The sequence below is a fragment of the Falco punctatus genome (assembly GCF_963210335.1).
Source record: "Falco punctatus genome assembly, chromosome: 6".
NCBI classification, from domain to species: domain Eukaryota; kingdom Metazoa; phylum Chordata; class Aves; order Falconiformes; family Falconidae; genus Falco; species Falco punctatus.
In genome coordinates this window covers 2338184-2358195 of record NC_137585.1, presented here as the reverse complement: position 1 = coordinate 2358195, position 20012 = coordinate 2338184, and the positions used below count along the sequence as shown (strand labels likewise).

At 49.1% G+C, this 20012-nt stretch overlaps 2 protein-coding genes and 1 long non-coding RNA gene across 6 annotated transcripts in view; 1 reads left to right on the top strand and 2 right to left on the bottom strand.

Moving 5' to 3' along the window:
• The window catches only part of ATP6V1A (ATPase H+ transporting V1 subunit A), a 31505-nt gene extending 23752 nt beyond the window's left edge, over positions 1 to 7753 (top strand). For both annotated transcript variants that reach the window (XM_080391174.1, XM_080391175.1), the window contains exons 13-15: positions 1835 to 1929; positions 3131 to 3302; positions 5479 to 7753. In XM_080391174.1, coding sequence (XP_080247300.1) covers positions 1835 to 1929; positions 3131 to 3302; positions 5479 to 5571 — 360 coding nt within the window. In that variant the 3' untranslated portion in view covers positions 5572 to 7753. The remainder of the gene's footprint in view (positions 1 to 1834; positions 1930 to 3130; positions 3303 to 5478) is intronic.
• A 558-nt stretch (positions 7754 to 8311) lies between these two features.
• DUSP12 (dual specificity phosphatase 12) lies at positions 8312 to 12641 on the bottom strand. 3 transcript variants are annotated; one of them, XM_080391178.1, is made up of 6 exons: positions 12266 to 12615; positions 12073 to 12186; positions 11871 to 11989; positions 10194 to 10290; positions 9281 to 9467; positions 8312 to 8683 (listed from the first exon to the last, which is right to left on the bottom strand). In XM_080391178.1, exons 1-6 carry the CDS (start codon positions 12547 to 12549, stop codon positions 8543 to 8545), a joined length of 942 nt encoding a protein of 313 aa, XP_080247304.1. In that variant the 5' UTR covers positions 12550 to 12615; the 3' UTR covers positions 8312 to 8542. The 3 variants fall into 3 exon arrangements, with proteins under 3 accessions (XP_080247304.1, XP_080247306.1, XP_080247305.1); XM_080391179.1 differs by lacking the exon at positions 8312 to 8683 and adding an exon at positions 8710 to 8905 and having other exon boundaries at positions 12266 to 12641; XM_080391180.1 differs by lacking the exon at positions 12073 to 12186 and having other exon boundaries at positions 12266 to 12616.
• Positions 12642 to 15290: 2649 nt separating this feature from the next.
• LOC308065695 lies at positions 15291 to 20004 on the bottom strand. Its single transcript, XR_013928884.1, has 2 exons — positions 19470 to 20004; positions 15291 to 16957 (listed from the first exon to the last, which is right to left on the bottom strand). It is a non-coding gene; the product is annotated as an uncharacterized lncRNA (long non-coding RNA).
• Positions 20005 to 20012: the final 8 nt, after the last annotated feature.

Sequence of the window (20012 nt, the reverse complement as noted above, 5' to 3'; positions counted from 1 at the left end):
AAAAGGGCAAATGGTCGCTGGGAGAGGTCAGACTCTCCTGCCTTTAACTGTGCTTTATTTCAGCTTTCTTACATGTTGTTTGACTTCTAGTGACACATACTTTTTTAGATTTGATAAACCTTGGCTTGATGCTGCTTTCCCCGTGTAAATTAGATTGCAGAGCATCTAACGCTGAAGTTAAGAAACTTCACTTGCTTCAGTGTTGTAGTCCTGCTGAAATGCCCTTTGCTGCAACTTAAACCAGTACCCTGTTGGAAATAATCTTTGTAAGAGAATGATACAAACTGATCTTCACTGTTGAAGCCATCTGAAGGGTTACAGTTTATTAGAAACCATGTTGCCAGCTGCAGAACAGAGGTGTTGGCATTTATAAGCTGGCCTGTGGAAACAGAAGTGATGTCTGCTTTTTCTAAAAACTGGTGATTACCTGGTTTCTCTGTGGAAACCTGTGACATGACACGTGGCTCCATTTCACAGGCATTCTTTAATTTCCTTCATTCACTTCACTGTTTTGGAGGGAAAGCTGAGCTTGGACAGGAACGTTTCCCTTGGGAGCTCTCAAAAAGGACCCAGTGAAAACAGTGTTTCAGCTTAGCACTGTGAATATGACGATTGAAAGGTGCCTAGCACGTACTTGACAGGAGTTTAATCCCGTGATGTCTGGATGAGCTGCGCCGATTTCCAAGGTGGTAGCAGCAGTGTGGTAACATGTATTAACTAGTTCTTTGGAGGAGGCTTGCTGCTGGTGCTCTCCCTAGGCACTGATGTAGCTCAGCCAAGATGAGGCCTTTCACCAGGTCTTGCCTAGCAGAGCTCTCTTCTCTAGATGTGCCCTTGAGGAAGAGGAACCATGATTTTGGGGCCTTCTGCAGTTTTCTATTTACAAAACCACCTTCTAAAAGACTAGTTTACAGAGCAGGGTAGAATCCGTTCCTTGGTGTGGAAGGGATATTGATAAGCCAGTGCTTGTAACCAGGCGTTATTCCCATGGTAGAAATACTGGAACTGGTGACCTTGTTCTCAAAGATGTTCTCTTTAACAGTTGCTTTCAATCAGGGCTTGCCAACAACTGCAACAAACTTTTGCAAAGGGGGAATAGCGGAAAAACAATCAGACATTTGTTGTATTATTTTTTAGCTCTGAATTCTGTTTGCCTCCTTGTGAAAGAAGGTCCAAGCTTCCTGTGTAGAAAGCAAGCTGGGGTATAAAAACTCGATCTGTCCCCTTTAGCAGAAGGCCAGTGAAGGCGGAGAGGAGCGCCCTGCGGTGCCCTCGGCAGCGGTGCGCAGCAGGTTGTAGCTGTCCTGCAGAGCATGGCAGGCACTGGCATCGCCTCCTTTGCTTCTCCTGAATGCCGGACAGGGAAAGGCCATCGGTACCTGTGGAGGCTAGTCTCAGATCATTGAGATAAGTTAATAATCTAGCATGCCGAGATCTAGTCTTTTTTCTGTGGACACATACAGATTGAGGAAGGTAAAAATGAATTTGTCTCTTTATGTAGGAAGGTGATGTTTCAGTGTACCTCATAACAAAGCTGTGTGCGCTTTCTGTGTGTGGTGGTTTTCTAATTATCTTAAAGGAAACTTCCTTTCCATTGTTTTATCATCAGATGGACTTAAATTATTGGCTGTTTCACCCATCTTAATTTGGCAATCAATTAAATTGGCTGTTCTATAGCAGGGAATGAGAAATGCCCAAAAGGCAGAATTCTGCTGGGAGCCATCTTAAGAGGGTGGGAAGAAAATGGGGTACTGAAAGATAACAGTTCTCATCCAGGACACACCGCATCTCATGGACTTCAGTACTAAACCAACAGTGTACCTTGCTTTTCTAGGCTTCCTTGGCAGAAACAGATAAAATTACCTTGGAGGTTGCCAAGCTGATAAAAGATGACTTTTTGCAACAGAATGGTTATACGCCTTACGACAGGTGAGTTCTGACTGGCCGCTCTGCCCTTTTAGTCCTGTGTAGCCTGCATTCAGACAGCTGTTTTATTTGGAAACCGACCAGTGCAGAAATTAATTTTACCTGCCATAAATGAATGGAAGAACTGCACTTAGGTAGGCCATCAAACCGTGTGTTCACGTTGCCTTCCCCAAGGCGTGCAGACCTCTTCCGCATGCAGTCACACCCTCTGAGTTTCTCAGGCTCTCGTCCTTATTTGGTTAGCCAGTATCTCTGCAGTAGTGTGTCCTCTGGTCTTCCCGGGGAGGAGGAGAGGACCACTTCATTTTCCCAGACAGCATCCAAAGCCTTCCTGGTTTGTTCCAGGACTGCAAGAATCTGCTTTCAGTTACTGCTGCATAATTCTTAAGTTTGATCCATCAAAAATATCCTGGATCTTTTCCCTAGTGCAGTGTTTATTATCCCAGTCTTTGCTTCTTTCCCTCCTATCCGTGTGTTTTAACAGCCTGTCAAGGGGCTTTCTGTACTTCATCTCACTCCCCAGCCCAGGTAGATCGAGAGATCTGGAATACTTCACTAAAAATTTAGCTGTACGTCATTCTGTAACGGTGTGTGCCTTTGGTTAGGTTACTAGGGCAGGCACGCGTGTATGTGACGGGGAAGCACTGCAAGCAGCACGGTGCAGTGTGTAACTAGTAATGAGGTATCTTCTGTGGCAGCCGTCTACCTGTTAAAAAAGGAGCTTTTTGGGAGCACAGTGTTTTCGGCACAGAAACACTCCCTTTCCTGTGAGCAAAGACACTTGCAGAGCTGTCGGGTCATCCCTGGCGGCTTGGAGGAAGCCTGCTCCCGTGATGGACAAAGTAGGAAGGAGGAATTCCGCTGGCTTGCTCTGGTGTTTGCCCTTTCTCCTGAGCGTTGGCACAGATTGAAAGGTGGGGCTGGGGCAGCGATGGCTCCTGCTCTCCTATTTTGCCCAGCGTTTGAGTGCTGCTTCAGAAACCGCACTTCAGGATGGCTGCCTTAGCCTGTGGCTTGCCTGGGTTTAAAAATGCGGGACCTGTCAGAGGCAGTGTCCTTTGATAGTATGTAAAAACACCTGGAGTAAAGCAGGCTGGCGCTCTTTCTGTCAGGTGAGAACCGAGAGTTGTCGCGAAGGCGGGGGCAAAGGCTGGTCCTGGTAACTGGTCCAAGGTGCCTGACGGGTCCTCTTCTGTTCCGGCAGGTTCTGCCCTTTCTATAAAACAGTGGGAATGCTTTCCAATATGATTGCGTTTTATGACATGGCACGCCGTGCTGTAGAAACCACAGCCCAGAGTGACAATAAGATCACGTGGTCCATCATCCGAGAGAACATGAGTGAAATCCTCTACAGACTTACCTCCATGAAGTTCAAGGTATGTTCGCAAGTAACTTGCGCTGCTTTCGTGAGCTCTCGGTGCCTCTGAAAGGCTGTTTCTCAAAGGTGCTCACTGTTGCCTTAGATAAAGGTCTGTGAACGGAGACTTTTTGCAAATTTTTTTCAATACACTTTTATAACTGGTTTTAGTTTGTGAGCGCAGGAACAGTCGGGACAGAAATCTAGTCAGGCTGTGCTGGCTACAGAGCCTTGGCAACCCCAACTTCAGTATCCTTTACGTTAGATATATTCATGTAATAGTACAAGCTCCTTTCCTGTTTGTTTGGGGGTTTTTGTGATAAAATTCAGTTTAAAAAATATAAAATTATAACGTGTTCTCAGGAAACTGTTAGCAGTTAAAGGCAGCCCTAAGCATAAATCCAGGAATGTGCTAAAAAGTGAATGGTAGAAATGTTTATCAAGCTATCTTAAAAGGAAGTTAAGGAAAGAAACGCTCATCTGCTGCAGTAATACGTGATGTGCCCTGTGTTTGGCTCAGGACCTGAGGGCGGTAACCAGGAGGAGAGGAAGGGACGAGTAAGTTCAACACAGGCTAAAAAGAGAACAAGTGGTTTGGGGCACCTGCCCTGGGTGACTCCAGTAGCTGTCGTCTTAGGGTACAGCTTTCCTAAAACTCATCCAGAGCGTGCTGGTGTAGCAGTTACTGGTAGGACAGAAACTGGGGATGCTGGCTGATGTTAAAGTAGCTAAGGAATATTCTCTCTGAAGTACAATGCTTCATAAGAGTCAAATATAACTCTTTAAGCCAATATTGCAAATTTTTCAAGAACAAGTACTGTAAGATAAACTTAGGTGTAAAATTAAGTGTTCTGGCGTGCCAGTGTATTCTGTTTCTGCAGGGGACTGGCTTGTTTCTGCAGTAAGCAGATCCCTGGCATCTATTCTCAAAGCACCAAGAACATAAGAAGATACACTTGAGGACGTGAGGTTTTTGAGAGCTGATTATATAGAGACAGGGGAAGTAGCACGCTTCTTACAAAACCTGGCCGCCAGAAGACATCTGGCACACGGCAGAGTGGTGGACAGCAGCGCTGAAAAAGGGAATTTGGAGGGTGAATACACGTGAAGTGGAGCTGGCCCTCTAATACGGTCATAATTATGATGTAAGAATTGTATTTCACAGAAGCACAGGATGGTCAGGGTTGGAGGGGGCCTCAGGAGCTCATCTAGTCCGGCCCCTGCTAAAGCAGGGTCACCTCGAGCAGGTTGCACAGTCGCGTCCAGGCGAGTTTTGAGCGTCTCCAGAGAAGGAGACCCCACAGCCTCTCTGGGCAGTCTGTGCCAGTGCTCTGTCACCCTCAAAGCTTTTCCTCATATTCCTATTTCTTGGGTCAGTCTAAAAGGCATGGGAATTTAAATGTCCTGCCTCCTGTGGTCTGTGGGCTTTGGAGAGACAGTGAAGAAGTAGTGCAGCCACACACAGATCCTCTGTGTTTCCCGAGAGCTGCACTGACCCAGAGGAGCGTAGTGCTGTGAGGGCAACGGTGAAGACACTGAATAGATTTCACAGCCTGGCAGTTAATGCTTCTTGCAGGGAAGGCCTCGCAGCCTCAGAGAAAAGCTGATAGTTATGGTTTTTGCCCTTGTCTTTCATTAAAAGTACTCTGAGGAAATGAAGCTGTGCAGAGATGATTTTGAGCTCGTTATGACTGCACAGTAAGACTTTAATTGGAACTGAGCGACCTCAGAGTTGATGGCAAACTAACTCTTGCGCTTGGAGGGGATGCACCCCAAAAAGTAGAGCAGAGCATTTCAGAGCCACGGAGATCCTTACTCCATTTGGTTTGGAGGTAGGAGCTGGTGTTAATTGCTGCAGCTCTTGAATCGCACAGCATGAACTAGTTAGACCTTCAGTATTACTGAATCCTCTCCAAATCAGTTGCCTTTCAATAAAGTAACCACTGCTCAGGGCCGGGCTGGGAACTCCTCTGTCCAGTATCCATCCTACCTGCTCGCTGACCATGGAAGCAGGATGAGATTTAAACCTTGCGGCTGTTGGCGAGACAGACAGGAGGCGAAGACGGAGCTGCAGTGCTCTGCAGTCAGCCAGCGTTAATCCTGAGGCTGAGCAATCACAGCACTGGCAGAGCAGGGCTGTCTTAAGTACCCGAGGCTTTTCCTGACGGATCTGTTTGTTTGCTGTTATCTTTCAGGACCCTGTCAAAGATGGTGAAACAAAAATCAAGGCGGACTATGCTCAGCTGTTTGAGGATATGCAGAATGCGTTTCGCAGTCTGGAAGACTAGACTCGACCTCTGTGACCACTCCAGTTTGTCCTCTCAATTCCTCATCTCAACTCCTCTGATTCCCTACCTTACAAGAATGATGCAACAGTACTTGAGTTGATAAATAGCCCTGTGTTTTCCCTCTTCATACTCAGAGTGTCCTTACAAAACATTCCTCTTGGTTTGTGTTTGCTGTTGCTTCATGTGTCTGAAGTGGTGAGTGATGTGTGAATGTGCCTGGCTGAGTGAGGAAATGCTGTTGTACATTTCTAGGGTGGGAAAAACTTCACCTTGCCTCTCCCAGCTCTCTTGGTTGCTGGTCTTTCACCTTGGGATGTAACCAGCTGAGCTGTACCGGCTGGCAGAGGAGGTGCAGACCTGAACACAGTCACACGGTACGTTCCGAGCTGGCAGCGGTAAGGGCATTTACACCTGGCACTTTGCTAAGTGACTGTCGTGACATGGCACTCCCTGTTCTCCAGCTGAATGCTTGACCATATTCTGATAACGTGTTGATACAACCAAAAATTCCTCACTGCTCTGTCCCTTCTGCAGTCCTCAGCTGAGTCTGTTGGTGTTGAAACGTGGTAGTTTTGGAGTTGTCCAAGAAGGGACTAACTAGAAGATGAGCACATACAAGCAACCAGTATACTTTGGTACACTGGAGAAATAGAATTTTATTTTCCTACTTAATACCGATAGGACTGTTGCACTCGGCATTAGCTAAAGTCAAAGCCATAGTGCTCAGCTTCCAGCAGAATTTTACCTTCTTGCCTCCCACTCACCCCGTAAAATGTCCTGACATGCGGCTGTGTTAGTTTGTGAAGCCTGTGCCTGCTGCTGTGTACTGCAGGGTGTAGATGGCGAGTTAGGGTGACGCCACGTGTGCGGACTGGAGGAGGAACACAGTCCTTCCTCGGAGGTGCTCTGCCCGCCGGCGCGGCTGCCTCCCAGGGCAATGCCCAGATCACGCCAAGGAAAGAAGAGCGTGCGCTTGGCCTTCCTCCTCCACCTGTGCCCACGGGGCCTGGCTGGCACTGGCACAGAAGGTCCCCAGCTCTCCTGCGAGAGGAATGTATGATGCTAAACTGGGGGCTGGGGGCGGGGGATGAACAGGGGGAAGGTCGATAAATGAAAAAAATTATTTACTCCTGCCTCGTTGTGTGCGATGCAGGAGAAACCCGTGACTCTGGTGTTCTGCTCTGGAAGCACACTTGTCAGGCAGCAGAAACTGCTGTGTCTTGGGCTTGTTTACTGGCAAAACGAGCGTGGGATGAGGAGTTAGCAGAGCAGCCTTCCTATCGAACTGCCGGAGCCCAGCACTCATATCATTGCTGCAGAGCGAGAGAAGCGCTGGCATCCTCCGCAGTCCCTCCCTCTCGCTCGTGGCAGGTGCCATCCAGTGCACTGTGCCCAGCGGGGCTCCAGCTGCTGCCTGCCGCGCTGGTACGGGCACGGAGCAGTGCCACTGGGGTGCCGCTGTGGCTGTAAGCGGTGACTCTGCACCGAGTAGTTCCGTGGCTGCCGGCTTTGAACAGTAGTGATGTAAAGGGGTCTCGCGCTACGGACCAAATGCTGCCACTTCCACTACGGTATCAACTCAGTGTTTGTCAGGGGAGCGCCTGGCTGAAACTTTTAAGGCATTAATTCTCCCAAAGGAGCTGCTCCTTCCAGCTGATACTCTGGTAGCGAATGGTTTAAGTTTACAGCTCACTGAATTTTTGGTGTATGCTGCTTATTTTACCAATGAGCATGTGTGAATGAATAGTCACTATCCAAGCTCTTGCTGGATTCCTCATCATTCGTACCCTTCACCACTGTACTATGTAGCATTTCATGCTAGAAACCAGATGTTCTTATCTCTTTAATAGAGGATGTTATAAACTTTACAGAAGATGTCTAAGATAATGCAGTTCTAATATTTATTGTGCTGTACCTGGCCCTGAAGTGTGACCAGTTCAAACAGTTTCATATATATTTTTGTCTTTTTTTGGTTTGTGTCTGTTTTCAGTGTTGAGATTCTGATGTTCACCGTGTCCTGCCAAGTCCTCCCTCCACAGCTGTGGGAGGAATTAAAAGATGGCAGAACCCCACCACCTACTTTATCTTGTATATTTCATAATGTATGTTGCTGGAAATTGTGTAAAAAAAAAATAATTAAAAAAAATGTTGAAGTCAATGAAAATAAAATCAATTTAAAGTAGGTCTTATGTGTCCTATTTTCTTACGTCAAACCAAACCTGTGTTGCAGGGGTGTACGCAGCACACAATCCAGGAAACCTCGCAGCTTGCTTAAAATCTTACTTCATCGTTTTAGGGATTTCCATAAACCTGTAAGCAGCAATTTGGTAGGAAGCTTCAGTTCTCCCATTCCAGTACAGCTTGCATAATCTCAGACCTATTACTTGAAAGAGTTGTAACGCAGTAAATATTCTTGGGGTAGATACTTTCAGGACTACTTTTTTTGTAATAGAAGTATAAATGAAAACTTGCTTTTCCCTGCTAGTAGCTGCCATGCAGGCAAACTCAACGCTTATAATTGTACTCATGGCACTTTGCTAAGCCTTAACATATTTCCCTGCTGTGTACCTCATATTTGTGCAATATACCTCCGAAAATCTCAGCTGCTTGTTTTGGACAAACTGATGGCACTTTGGGATCAGAAGCAGCACTGCTTCCCCCAGCCTGGAAGTAACGTGTTAGCATTCCTTTTAAATAAGGAGTTGAGACCTTCTGTAAATAGCAACAGATGAAGTGAGAATATACTAAAACCACCACACTCAGGCATTTTTGTACATATTTGACCACTGTAATCCCTGCATGAAGGATGTGTTTTGCTGTTTTATGTATATGAGACACAGCAAGCTCAAATAGAGCAGATGTTCAACGAATTCCACCACATTATAAAGGAAGTCACAAGCTTGTTCCTGGCTCTGTGGAGCTCGAGAAATCCAGAGAGAAGTGATGAGTTCAGGTTTTGGCAGTTTGGAAGTTACCGACTGGCAAGCGACTTCACTTCATCCACTCGACTTTTGTGGATCTGGAAGGCAGGCGTCACCCAGCGGCCGCAGGAACACTGCTCGCCCTGCCAGCTGAAGGAGCCCAGCTTCGACGTGCACTTGGGACACAGGAGCTGCAAGAAAAGGAGATGACCCAGTCTAAGGCACACGCAGATGTGGGTCTATTTAAAATGTACTTACATGGTGGTACATTAAATGGTGGTACATTAAATGGTGGCAACCTACACTGTAACGCTTCACAGAAGGGAAATGGGCTGAAGAACAGGCAAGAAGGCTGAACTGGCATGGCTGCTCAGCCCTGGCGGGTAGCAGGCAGCTGCGCTGGCAAAGGGAGGCTGTGGAAATGCAGCTGCTCAGACCCAGCACGGTTCCAGGACAGTTTTGCCAGTCTCCAGAAAGCCTCAATCAGCCTGACACCACAACAGGTTTTGGAAGTCCCACAAACTTTTCTCATACCAAAACCAAACAGCAGATAAACCCTGTCCAACACCCTGGCTAGTGCTCTCAGTACAACAAGACCACCAGCTCATTTCCTTATAAAAAGGATATTTAACATTTAAGAATCTTCATAAGCTGTAAAATCCATGCCAGAAAGGCTGGGAGACTTAGGACTTTCACAGCAGGGAACAGAAACAGTTTGTTCTGCCTCTGAAAAAAAACCACACTGAAAAAAAAAAAAACCAAAAAATAAAGCTCACGCTCCCCTTCACCTGTCCTTCCATTACTCCGAGCAGCGCTGGCTCCATCCACTGCACGGGCTCAATGAAGTAAGAAGTACACTTGTCACGGCCGTCGACACGAAGCTGCGCTGAGTCCGTTACCCTCTTGTGGGCAAAGGCTGCTGGTCCGCTTCCTTCCGTGTGGGACAAAATGCTGGAACTACGGAACAGAGCGCGCCTGCCCTCCATGACATAGGGGGAAAAAAGAAGTAAAATAATTGGGTTTTTTACTGGGGAAACCTACAGACGATAGAAACAGGGACATGTACCTTGTGACAAAAAGTAATTAAGCAATTGGTCAATTACAAATCCTACGTTTTTTCTAATCCGGTCTAGGTCACCAGGCGCTGACTCCCTTCAGGGTCGCCTCTTAACAAACAAACGAGTGACGTGCGTAGTCGGGCTCTGCCCCACAGCTGTATGCTGTCTTCATACAGATCTATTTTTAAACAATTCCTGCCTACTAAAACTTTATGCTTATATACTTGAAGAAACCTACACCTAGGAAATAGGAGGATTATTCAATGTCACTCTAAGCAATCCGTAAAAGGCAGTTAAAATGCAGCAAACCCCACAATCTACCAGAAGGTTCTTCTGGAAAAACCAATTGTCAAAAATGGATGTTACGGTTCCAGAGCAAGCAACTTCACAGAGCCCAGCAGAATTATACCTGCCTGTAGAACGTGGCAGGTTAGGCTGCACAAGTGCTGCACAACTCCAAGAAACAAAAAGCGGTTTATTTCATTTGCCTGATTTTTTTGTGGCATGCATGGTATGGAAACTTAGGCAAGAGCTCATCTCTGTCCTGATGATAATGACACACCCATTGATTTACACAGGCTATTTTTTCTCTTGAGTCAATTTCAAGATGACATTTTATGGAGAAATACAGAAAGTTCAGTACCTGCATTTCCTGCACCTGTAGAGAACCTCTGTGTTTGGAGTTTGACACAGAATGGTTGGATCAACAGCAAAGACTTCTCGGGGCAAGTCTTGAAGTTCTGCAGAGGGGTAAGTAACAAGTTGTGAATCGGATCAACGCAGCCATGCAGCATTTCTGTAGGACAAGACAGCACGGCACCGCTGCCCCAGTCACAGCACGCAGAAGCCACCTTCTTTGCATTCACTTGTCCACTCACCAATTCCATTAGATAAGCTAAAAATGAAAGAGCCTCATCCCGCCACACCTAAGATTGGGATTTGCTTACTGAAAGGAACTGGGATCTAGACTCTGGCCTTAGCAATGGTAGAACAGTTGCATTTTGCGTTATATTCTTACTTAAACTGAAAGCAAAGACAGAGGAGGAGTTGTTAGAACAGTTCTGCCAGTCTTCTAGTGCACATGATACAGAAAGCTTACAAATGGGAACTGCTAAGGAGAATGACATGTAAAGGGAGACAGCACTGCCATGCTGAATACGCAACACTACGATTTTGTAAAAAAGCTATGGATTATTACGATGATTATTATAAAATTGCACATATGCACGCATACCTACTACAGCCAGCCTTTGGCAAATTGAAAGTTTACTTCATAGCTTGACTTCAACTTTTTCTCAGTTTTGCATGTTATTTTTTAAGCTTTGTCAACTTCTTTTTAGAGGATGTTAAGATTGCTTAGCCAGATACATAAAAATCAGGCAATGTATCAAACTGACCCTTATCATTTCTGCATCTTGCCAACGAGAACAGTTCCTTATAGCTCTTATTTCTGAGGCATCTCTCACAGACACTCTTTTTCCCCAGCTGATAAGCTGAAATTCTTTAGGGCCAACACAACGTGAACGTCAGCCTAGCCAACTCCAGGCTCGGCTGCTTTGAGGGCAATACTCAAAGCCAGCCACCTCTGACACGGGCCTTCTGTGCTCCCCCCGGGACCTCCCTCCTCGGGAGACTGCCCCAGCCTTCACTCCAAGCACCCACCCCAGGCTCAAGGCTGATGCTCCCAGGACCCAGCCCTTCCCAAGGCTGACTCCTTTGGTTAGAAGTCCCTTTGTTTATTACTTTTAACAACTTCAGATGGTCAGCTTGGCCTAATCTTTGTGCACAGCTTTCTTTAACGTATAGCTAAATTCTAAATCACAGCCAGAACTTGCTCACCTGGAGGCTTCTTTCTGCATACCTTGGATAACGGTGTTCTTTTCACCGTCCGTTCTTTGTTTCCCATCCTTCCCAAGGCTGACTCCCTTGGTTAGAAATCCCTTCATTCGTCACTTTTAACAACTTTAGAGAGTCAGTTTGACCTAAACTTTGTGCACAGCTTTCTTTAACACATAGCTAAACACTAAATCACGGCCAGAACCTCCTCACCTGGAGGCTTCTTTCTGCCTAACTTCAGATAAGGGTGTTTCCACCATCCAGTCTTCGTTTCCCATCCTTCCAAGGCTGACTCCCTTGATCAGAAGCCCCTTCATTTGTCCCTTAACAACTTCAGAGACTCAGTCGGCCTAAACTTTGCGCCCAGTTTTAACATCTAGCCAAGTACGAAACCAGCTGGCTAACTCGGGGGTTCAGACACCCGTCCCCGCCGAGCCAGCGGCCTCCCTGCCGTGCCTGCCGCGGGAAGGGCGGCCCCACGCACCGGGGTCGCGCTCCGCGAGGCTCCGCAGCCGGTACCGCCGGTACAGCGCGCTGCTGCGGTCCACGGCGCAGCCCATCGCCTCGTAGAGCTTCAGCTGCGCCTGGAAGCCGGGGTTCACCCTGCGCCGGGGGCGAGAGGAGAGCGGCGTGAGGGGGGGCGGCAGGCCGGCCGGGGAGCGGGGGCGGGGGGCCGGGGCACCCACTCGGCGTCGGGCTTGGCGGCGCGGACGGCGGCGTAGGCCTCCTCCCAGCCGAGCCCCTCCGTCTTCATGAGGTAGGCGGCGGCCACGGCCACGCTGCGGCTCAGCCCGGCCTGGCTGCAAGGCAAGGAGGGGAGAGGCCGGCCGTCAGGAGCGCGGCCCGGGCCCGCCGCCCCCCCCCCGCCCCGGCGCTCACCAGCGGACGAGGGCCGCGCCGCCGCCCGCCCGCGCCGCGCCGAGGAAGGCCGCACACTCATCCAGGCGGCTCAGCAGGTCGGCGCCGGGCTCGTCCCGCGCCCGGACGTGCATGGCCCGCACCCCCGGCACCGCCGGCGGCTCCTCGGCGTCCACCGTCAGCACCGCCACCACCCCCGCCGCAGCCAGCGCCTCCGGGGACGAACACGACTCCGCGCCGCCCACGTAGAGCCCCGGGAACACCGGCACCATCCCGCCGCTCCCGCCAGCCGGGGCCACCGCCATGGCGGCGCGCACAGACCGCCCACAACATGGCGCGGCCGCCGCTCCCAAGATGGCGGCCAGCGGCGGGCGCGCGTTGCCATGGGGACGGCGGGGCCGCCTGGTGGCCGGGCGCGGGTGTGCGCCGCGCCCCCCTCCGACGCCCCAGCGCCCCCCTCCGCCGCTTCCCCGCCCCCCTCCGCCCCGCCCGCGCCCCACTCAGCCGCCCCCGCGCCCCCTCCGCCGCTTCCCCGCCCCCCTCCGCCGCCCCCGCTCCCTCCCACGGGAGCCCCCGCAGCTCCCCACGGCCACGAGCTGCCACCCCGCCTCGCCCTGCCGAGGGGTCTCCCACCCCCCTGGCTGCCCCCTCGGGAAACAAGTACATTATCAGTAAAGAATCTCCCAATGTGTTATCAAAACCCCCCTTTATAATTTAATTAATTTTTTTAAATTTTAAATTAAATTTTAAAATATGTTTAACCCGTTAGTAAAAAAATAACTTTTTAATTTTAGAACTAATTTTTGTTATTTTTTGAATTAATTTTTAATAATCTTGTGGTTTCGAGGCCCCCATTTGCTGCTCCGTGGAGGTGGTGCTTGGAGCTGGCTCGGGTGCCGCCCGGGTGGGGGCTGGGGCAGGTACAGGTAGATCAGAGGCGAGCACCGCCGCAGCGCCGCAGCTCCCCATCCCGATCCCTACCGTCCCTGCTCCCAGAGCAGTCCTGCCGGCGGCAACCGTGGTGCGGGAAGGAGGCCCTGGGGAGCCCGGGGGAGCCACGTTTGTGGCTGTGAATCACGGGCCGGGAGATGAAAACCAAGCAGCAAGGCTGTGAGGGGCCTTCACTTGCTGTGCGATCTCCCACTAGGACGGTCACCGCGAGCGGGATTCTGCATCTGAGCCAAGTTTGCCTGCAAGAAGTCAAGCACACGGAAAGTCCGGTGGGAAATGCATCAGCTTGGTGCTCAGGTCTGCCCCACGGCCACAGCCGCCTAAGCGGGAGGGCAGTCGGCACGCAGGAGGAAGCTGGTGGAGCAGCCTGGACTCTTTCTAGATGGAGGTTTCTTATTCAGGACTCAAACTGGGAGCACCTTTATAACGTCACAGGTTTTGCATCCCTGTGCACCTTTTTTGTCATGCATGTTATGAACCGGTTATGCTTCCCATTGCAACCTAAACTGGAAGCCAGACCAAATAATTCCTTACTGGCCTCGTTTGAAACATCTGAATAGACTCTTGCCCCTGAAAAATCCAATGTCTGATATAGCTTGAAAACTAGCTCACTCCTCTGTTTCATAGCAGCTGTCATGCAACAAGTAGATTTTGAAGGGTAAAACACGAATTGTAACTAAACTCATGTTTTTATTCCGATCTCTTACTGTTAACTGAGCTGTGTGACTTGCTTTCAGCACTGAAATCTGATGCAGCGTGGCCAAAAGGCATCACATCGTCTGGTAAACTTCCTCGATTCCAAGGTTTGTTACATGTGACACCAATGAAGTCTATGATGCAGCCACTTTTTTTCTGCACATCTGTAAGGTTCAGGTCTGGTCTATGGCGAAAGGAGACAGAGCGCTCGCTTTTCCTCCCATAGATAAGGATACTCTCAGGTCTTAGCAGGTGGCCTGTGCAAAAACATCACCACCAACACATCATCAGGCTTAGCTTTTCCTTCTTGTCTCTGGCGACCCCGACACCTCACTTCCTCCTCAAGCCTTTTTTTGTTCGAAGGGATCTCTACCATATAGCTGAAAGTTTTCCCCAGCACAGGCCAAATTTTGCAAGTTTCTGAGCAGGGGTAAAATGTCTGTTTTCATTAGAAAGGGCTATGCTAAATCTGTCTCCCCAGGTGGGGAGTGTAACCTTACCCTGCCTCCCCTCCGTGAGAGCCCTAATTATCTGTCGGGGTGGGGGGGTGGGGGGGGAGGACTGTTCTAGCACAGCTCCCTGTGAGATAGCTGTAGGCAAAACCATTGCAAAAACAGTCTGCGAGGGCCTCTTGGATTCTTGCAGGACGCTGGCTGGCTGTGGAGGAGGTGAGACTGGCATTGCTGATAAAACCTGGTGGGAAGGGACATAGCTATCCCCTTCCCGCAGGAGAGGCGGATGGAGCTGGGGTACCGGGGAGCAGCTGGCCCGCTGCAGAAGGCATGGGCCACTGCAGAGATCCTGCCCAGGATGTACCCACGTGCTCATCGAAGGCTCCCTGCTGGCACTGCCGAGTTGTCAGCCTTACTGGGAGTTGGACAGTGGGACAGTGGCTTCCAGAGCTGGAGAGCTTCCATGTGCTGCTGGTGTCCCACTGAGCAGACTGAGACAGCTCTTTGTTGTTGAGATGGCCCCCAGGGCTTCTGAGGGTGCCGGTCCACCGCAGCTTGAAGTTAGCTGTCATCATGCCTCACCTCCCGTGCTTGCCCTAGTGCCCGTGTGATTGTGTGGTGGCCCATCTGGCAAGCTGCTCCAGCAAAGGCAAATCCCCTCTTGGGATGTGTTACTTTTAAATCGCATAAACCTGACCCAAAGGAAAGGGCGTTACTGTGTATCTGAGGATGGAGAGTCTCTGACAGCTCTCATTTAGATTATTTTAAGCTACATAACTGTATTATCTGTGCAAGAACTCCTTTCTGGTTGCCATTGCGGCCGGCTAGAAATAAAAGGTCTACTGAAAAAGCATTAAAGAATGCAGACTACTTCTCAGGAACAGCTCCTATAATCTAGCACAGAAAAAAACATACTGAAAAGAGACAAGTGAAAGTAAACCCAGATCTAACTATGTATGGACCTTTAATTGTGAAAGCAAATAACAACTGCAGCAAACTACAGGGAAACTCTGGATTGATTATCTGTCTCTTGAATGATCTGAAGAAAGCCTGTGGGCAAGTGCAAGTTATTGAAGGGGCTATGAGTTTTACGGTGGGATTGTATTTTCCAAGGATTATATCAGTACTAAGAGGTGGTTAATCAAATCTGTGGATTTGCAGAGGTGAATAGCACTGTCTGCAACTAAAAGCAGGGGCAGAGTCAAGAGGCAGGGCTCACAGACGCAGGCTCTCAAGGCAGTGGTCCAGACACGGTGTGACCACTACACTCCTGTATACCAGTTCCTAGAGCCGTGGATGACAAGGGAATATGAAAGACGTGATTTCAAAGTGAAAACATGTAGTGAAGGAAAGTACAAAATCTGTGGGTCAGAGCTCATGGGCAGCTCAGCACCCAAGAGCTTCACGTGACCCCTCGCACTCCCTGAACAACCTTGCTGTTTCTCGGTACCTTGCTTCGCTGTGTTTGCCACCTGCAGCCTGACAAGATGTCTTGAGTTTGCTCATCACTCCCAAATTAAATATTTTTTTCACTCTGATTTGTAAACCCTTGCTCTCCCCCGACATCCGCCGCCCCCATCAGCTTTCATCTTCTCCTGTACCACCAAAATTTTTGACAGTTCTTTCTTCCCCGGGTTCCAGGAAACCGTGTGACTAATTAAGCAGTTGGGGCAAGATCAGGTGCAAAGAAAAAACAAGTCAGATGACAGACTGCTGCCCACTCACTCCAGCGAGTGCATTCCATCTCAGCATGCGTCTGCCCTGCTACTTCGTAAGGGAAAAGAAAATGCTGGGCTTCCCAGGGCTACCCGCTCCGGAGCCTCACAGCACAACTGGATCAGCAAAACTGAGTCTCCTGCTGCGGAAGCAAAAGCGCGGGGGGCCTGGGCAGAGGCATAACCGCTTCTTCCCTACTGGAAGAATTTGGCCCGCGTACTTGTCACACATTTGAGTGGCTCTGCTCCTTTAGGCTTTTGAGCAGTTTTGGGTGTGTACATCAGAGTGTTCATGAGAAGAGTCTGCGGCCCACAGGCCGAGTTGACAGAGGGGGCATGCAGCAAAGTACAACACCAAAGCATGGAAGGGCTAATGAGTGGGGACATCTTCAAAAACACATTTGTGAGAGACAGCAGCTCTGGGTCTGTGTGTCCTTCCCCACATGTAAATGCAGCAGGAGCTTGGAGCTTCCGTTTTGCGCAGGTCCTGCTGGTGAAGGAGCCTGGTGGCATTTCTTGCCTCTTGGAGAAGTGTCTCTTGGCTTTTGCTGAGCTTGGAATTTGGTGGGAGCTGGAAAGCCGTACACAGTAGCATCTCTTCCCTTGGAGCAGGAACTTCCCTGCTGTCACTGTGCTTCTAGCGGCAAATTTAACCTCAGATTTTTGAGAGTGCTGTCCCCTGCATTAGTACACTCTGCACATCTGTACTGGACTTCACGTGTCTACTTTTATCCATGTATTAGGAGGAAGGATTGCTGCATCTCCCTGCAGAAAACCTCAAAGACTTGTAAAGGCAGCTAGCAACAGAGAAAGGGCTTCACTCTTGATGTGCTGCAGGAGGATTTCACCATAGCCCTGTGTAGGTGGGACATTCCTACCTGACTCCACTCTCTCAGCATCTGCAGACATGCAGTTACACCACATTTCAGACAAAAAAGACGTTTCCCAACTGCGGATTTGATGCTCAATTACAGAATGGAGCATGACAGCTACTACTACTGGGTATTCATAACTCTGCTTCACTTTATAGCTTTAACAGCTGTAGCAACCAAGATTTATAATGACACATTATGTTCAGCAATGCATCATGTAAGGAAGCTAATCTGACAGTGCCAGGTCACTGAGCTGACTTACAAGTTTTTAAGTGCATTTCTTCTGCCAAATTTGCTGCCCTATTTATTGGATTAAAGTGAACAAGTTGCACCATGTTCATAACACTTGCTACTTGCCTCTGCTTTGGCAGCTCCCAGACTCTTTTGCCCCTGCCACGCTGCCATCTGGAGCCATTTGGACCTTCTTCATTCCCTATCCTCTCTTTGAAAACCTTTTGAAACAGGTCCCGTGCTATGTGTCCTGTAAGGGGGTACACCACAGGACAGGAGAGGAGGGACTTTAGCTGGGAGGAGGTGCTGGGGACATGGGCAGAGATGAGGGATGGAGCGGCCATGGGAGAAGAGCGAGATGGTGGTTGTCCAAGGGCAGAGGGGGACCATGGCCACTGCTGCTCACTGCCTCTCAGCAGGAATTTGTCTGTATTTGTCACTTTTGGAGAAAGGACGGCTTGCAAAGATTGGAATCGTCCATTACTTCTCCCTAGACTCAGAGTTACAGCTGACAGTGGGAAAGTCAGTCCTAAATAAACATTAAATGTTAAGACTGTACTGGGGAGCTGGGTCTGTGCCCACTTCAGGGCCACCTCGGCAGCCACAGCACCTGAGCAGTAACCCATGGGGTTTAATCTCTTGTCTCACCAGCGGGCCGTGTGTTTCCATGTTTCCCATCCTCACAGCACAGTAATCCACCACACGGTCACAGGCAGATGGATAGCAGAATGCTGGCTCTATTCAGGGGTAAATGGGCTCGTTCTCCTAGACATTCATTACTCAAAGATGCATTCCTCATTATTCCTGCAATTTACCCCAAGCCTGGTTCAGCAGGCTTTAAATGGCATTTCAAAATCCCATCCCATGGACCCTTACTGTGTGTTGTCAGGAGATGTAAATTCACTGCAGAGAGTGCTACACTGCCACTGACAAATACTCAAGGTCTGCAGATCAGAGGAGGCAGAAAACACCCCAGGTATCTTTTAAGATGGAGCTGAAGCACTTCTTTGTTTTTACAAACATTTTTTGTGAAACAAGAACTTGTAAATGACTAATGTAAAATGTTGAGCCTTTTACTAATACCTTAACATCTGCAATAGCAGTATGTGCTGCAGTTTATCATTGCCTTTATTGGCATCTAATGAGTGTTACAAACAGAAAATATTTTTCAACATCTAATTTAATTGCTGTTTTCCCATGGGGCAAAGAAAATATACTGTCCAAAGCCATCAGCTATTGTCACAAGCAAATAATATTTGAGGCAGAAATATCGCTGAAGAAATATTCTTAAGAGGCACGACCGTTCACTATTTTAACCTCCAAGTGAGACATTTCCTTATGTGGACGGTGGTTATGCCTCCGTCATTTCTGCTACTACTTCTTTTTGAGTTCCCTATTTCTCTTTCTTGTTTTAGAAAAAAAGGAAAAAACAATGAGAGAGATCTGGATCCTCATACTGAACGCTTTCACACCACAGACAATCTCTTACGCATTTTCTTTTCTAGCCCTGTCTTGAAATGAGTTAGTTTTATTCCTCTCCCTCCTTTCTGTGATGCTCTGAATTCATGGTTATCTCATCGGGCAAAAAGATGGTAACTTGCCTTGAATCTGATTCTTGTGTCAATGTTATCCCTTCATTTAAATAGCTTTTTTTGTTACCTGTTATTTATCCCCATGGTGCACCATTGGGGAAAATTATAAGAAATAAATAAACTAACCACCCATATTCCTGCTCAGCTTTGGCTCTGTGGGTGAAACAAGACAAGTCTGTCTGTGTTTGCTTGGCAAAGAGGAGCTTTTCAGTTTCCTCTTACAAGGTCAGCTCTTGTCTCTGTGTGTGCAGGTTTTAATTCATCTTTCTGCATATGACCTAACAGTATAATGGATGTGCTGGGTTCCCCCTCCCTCAATGCTTTGTAAATAGTTTTTTAGCTCTACTAGAAAACATGTCAACTGGCCTGTCCTAGGATAAGTTTTGAGGTTTTTCCCCCCCTCTCTTCTGAGTCCTGATTATCCTACAAAAGGCAAATACCCCTGGTCCTTTCTCTCCTCTCTTGCTAAAACATTGAAGGTTTACAGCAGAAATTGTAGCTTTTACGCATAACCTTGTGTTGCTATGTACTATTAAATGCCCGCCAGTTTTTATTACTCTGCATCTCCAAGTTACTCATTGCTTCCCGTCTAACAGCTCTCCTCCTCCATGTCTCCAGTGCCACCCACAGCCCATCAGCTGGGGGTTTCAGTAGCATGTTTCAACCTTTCTGCCGCGTCCTTGCTAGCGCATCCTTGTAGTTTTTTTTATTAAGACCTGGTTTGGCTGTTTTTGGTGCGGCACCGTAGTAAACTGTTCCGCAGAACCCGGCAGCTGTGGATCTCTGCTGACAGTTGTTCTGTCCGTGACAAAGTACCTTTGGGAAAGCCACGTCGTGTTGCAGTTTGCTTTTCTTTCTAGTCCACTTCCCGCTCTTCCATTATTCCCTCGGAACGTTTAGGCAGTTCCTTTCCCTTCCCTGTGCTCGTACATGTACGAGGGGGGTCGGGAAGCGACCGCCGGGGGAGGCTGCGGGAGAGCCCCTGGGAGCGGGGGGTGAGCGCTCCATGGCGCTAGCGGCCACCCCCGGCCTCTCCTCTCCTCTCTCCACCTCTGATCCCCGCCGCGCTCCCGGGCCGAGCGCCCACCGGCCCGAACGGCGGCCAAACCGCCCGCGCTGCCCCGGGCGGGCTGAGGCGGCGGGAAGGCGGCCAAAACCGCCACAGCGGCCGTTACAGAGGGCTGAGGCAGCGGAGGGGGGCTGGGGCGGCAGGGCAGCGGGGATCCCCGCCGCAGCGGCCGTTACTTTGGTGGCAGGAG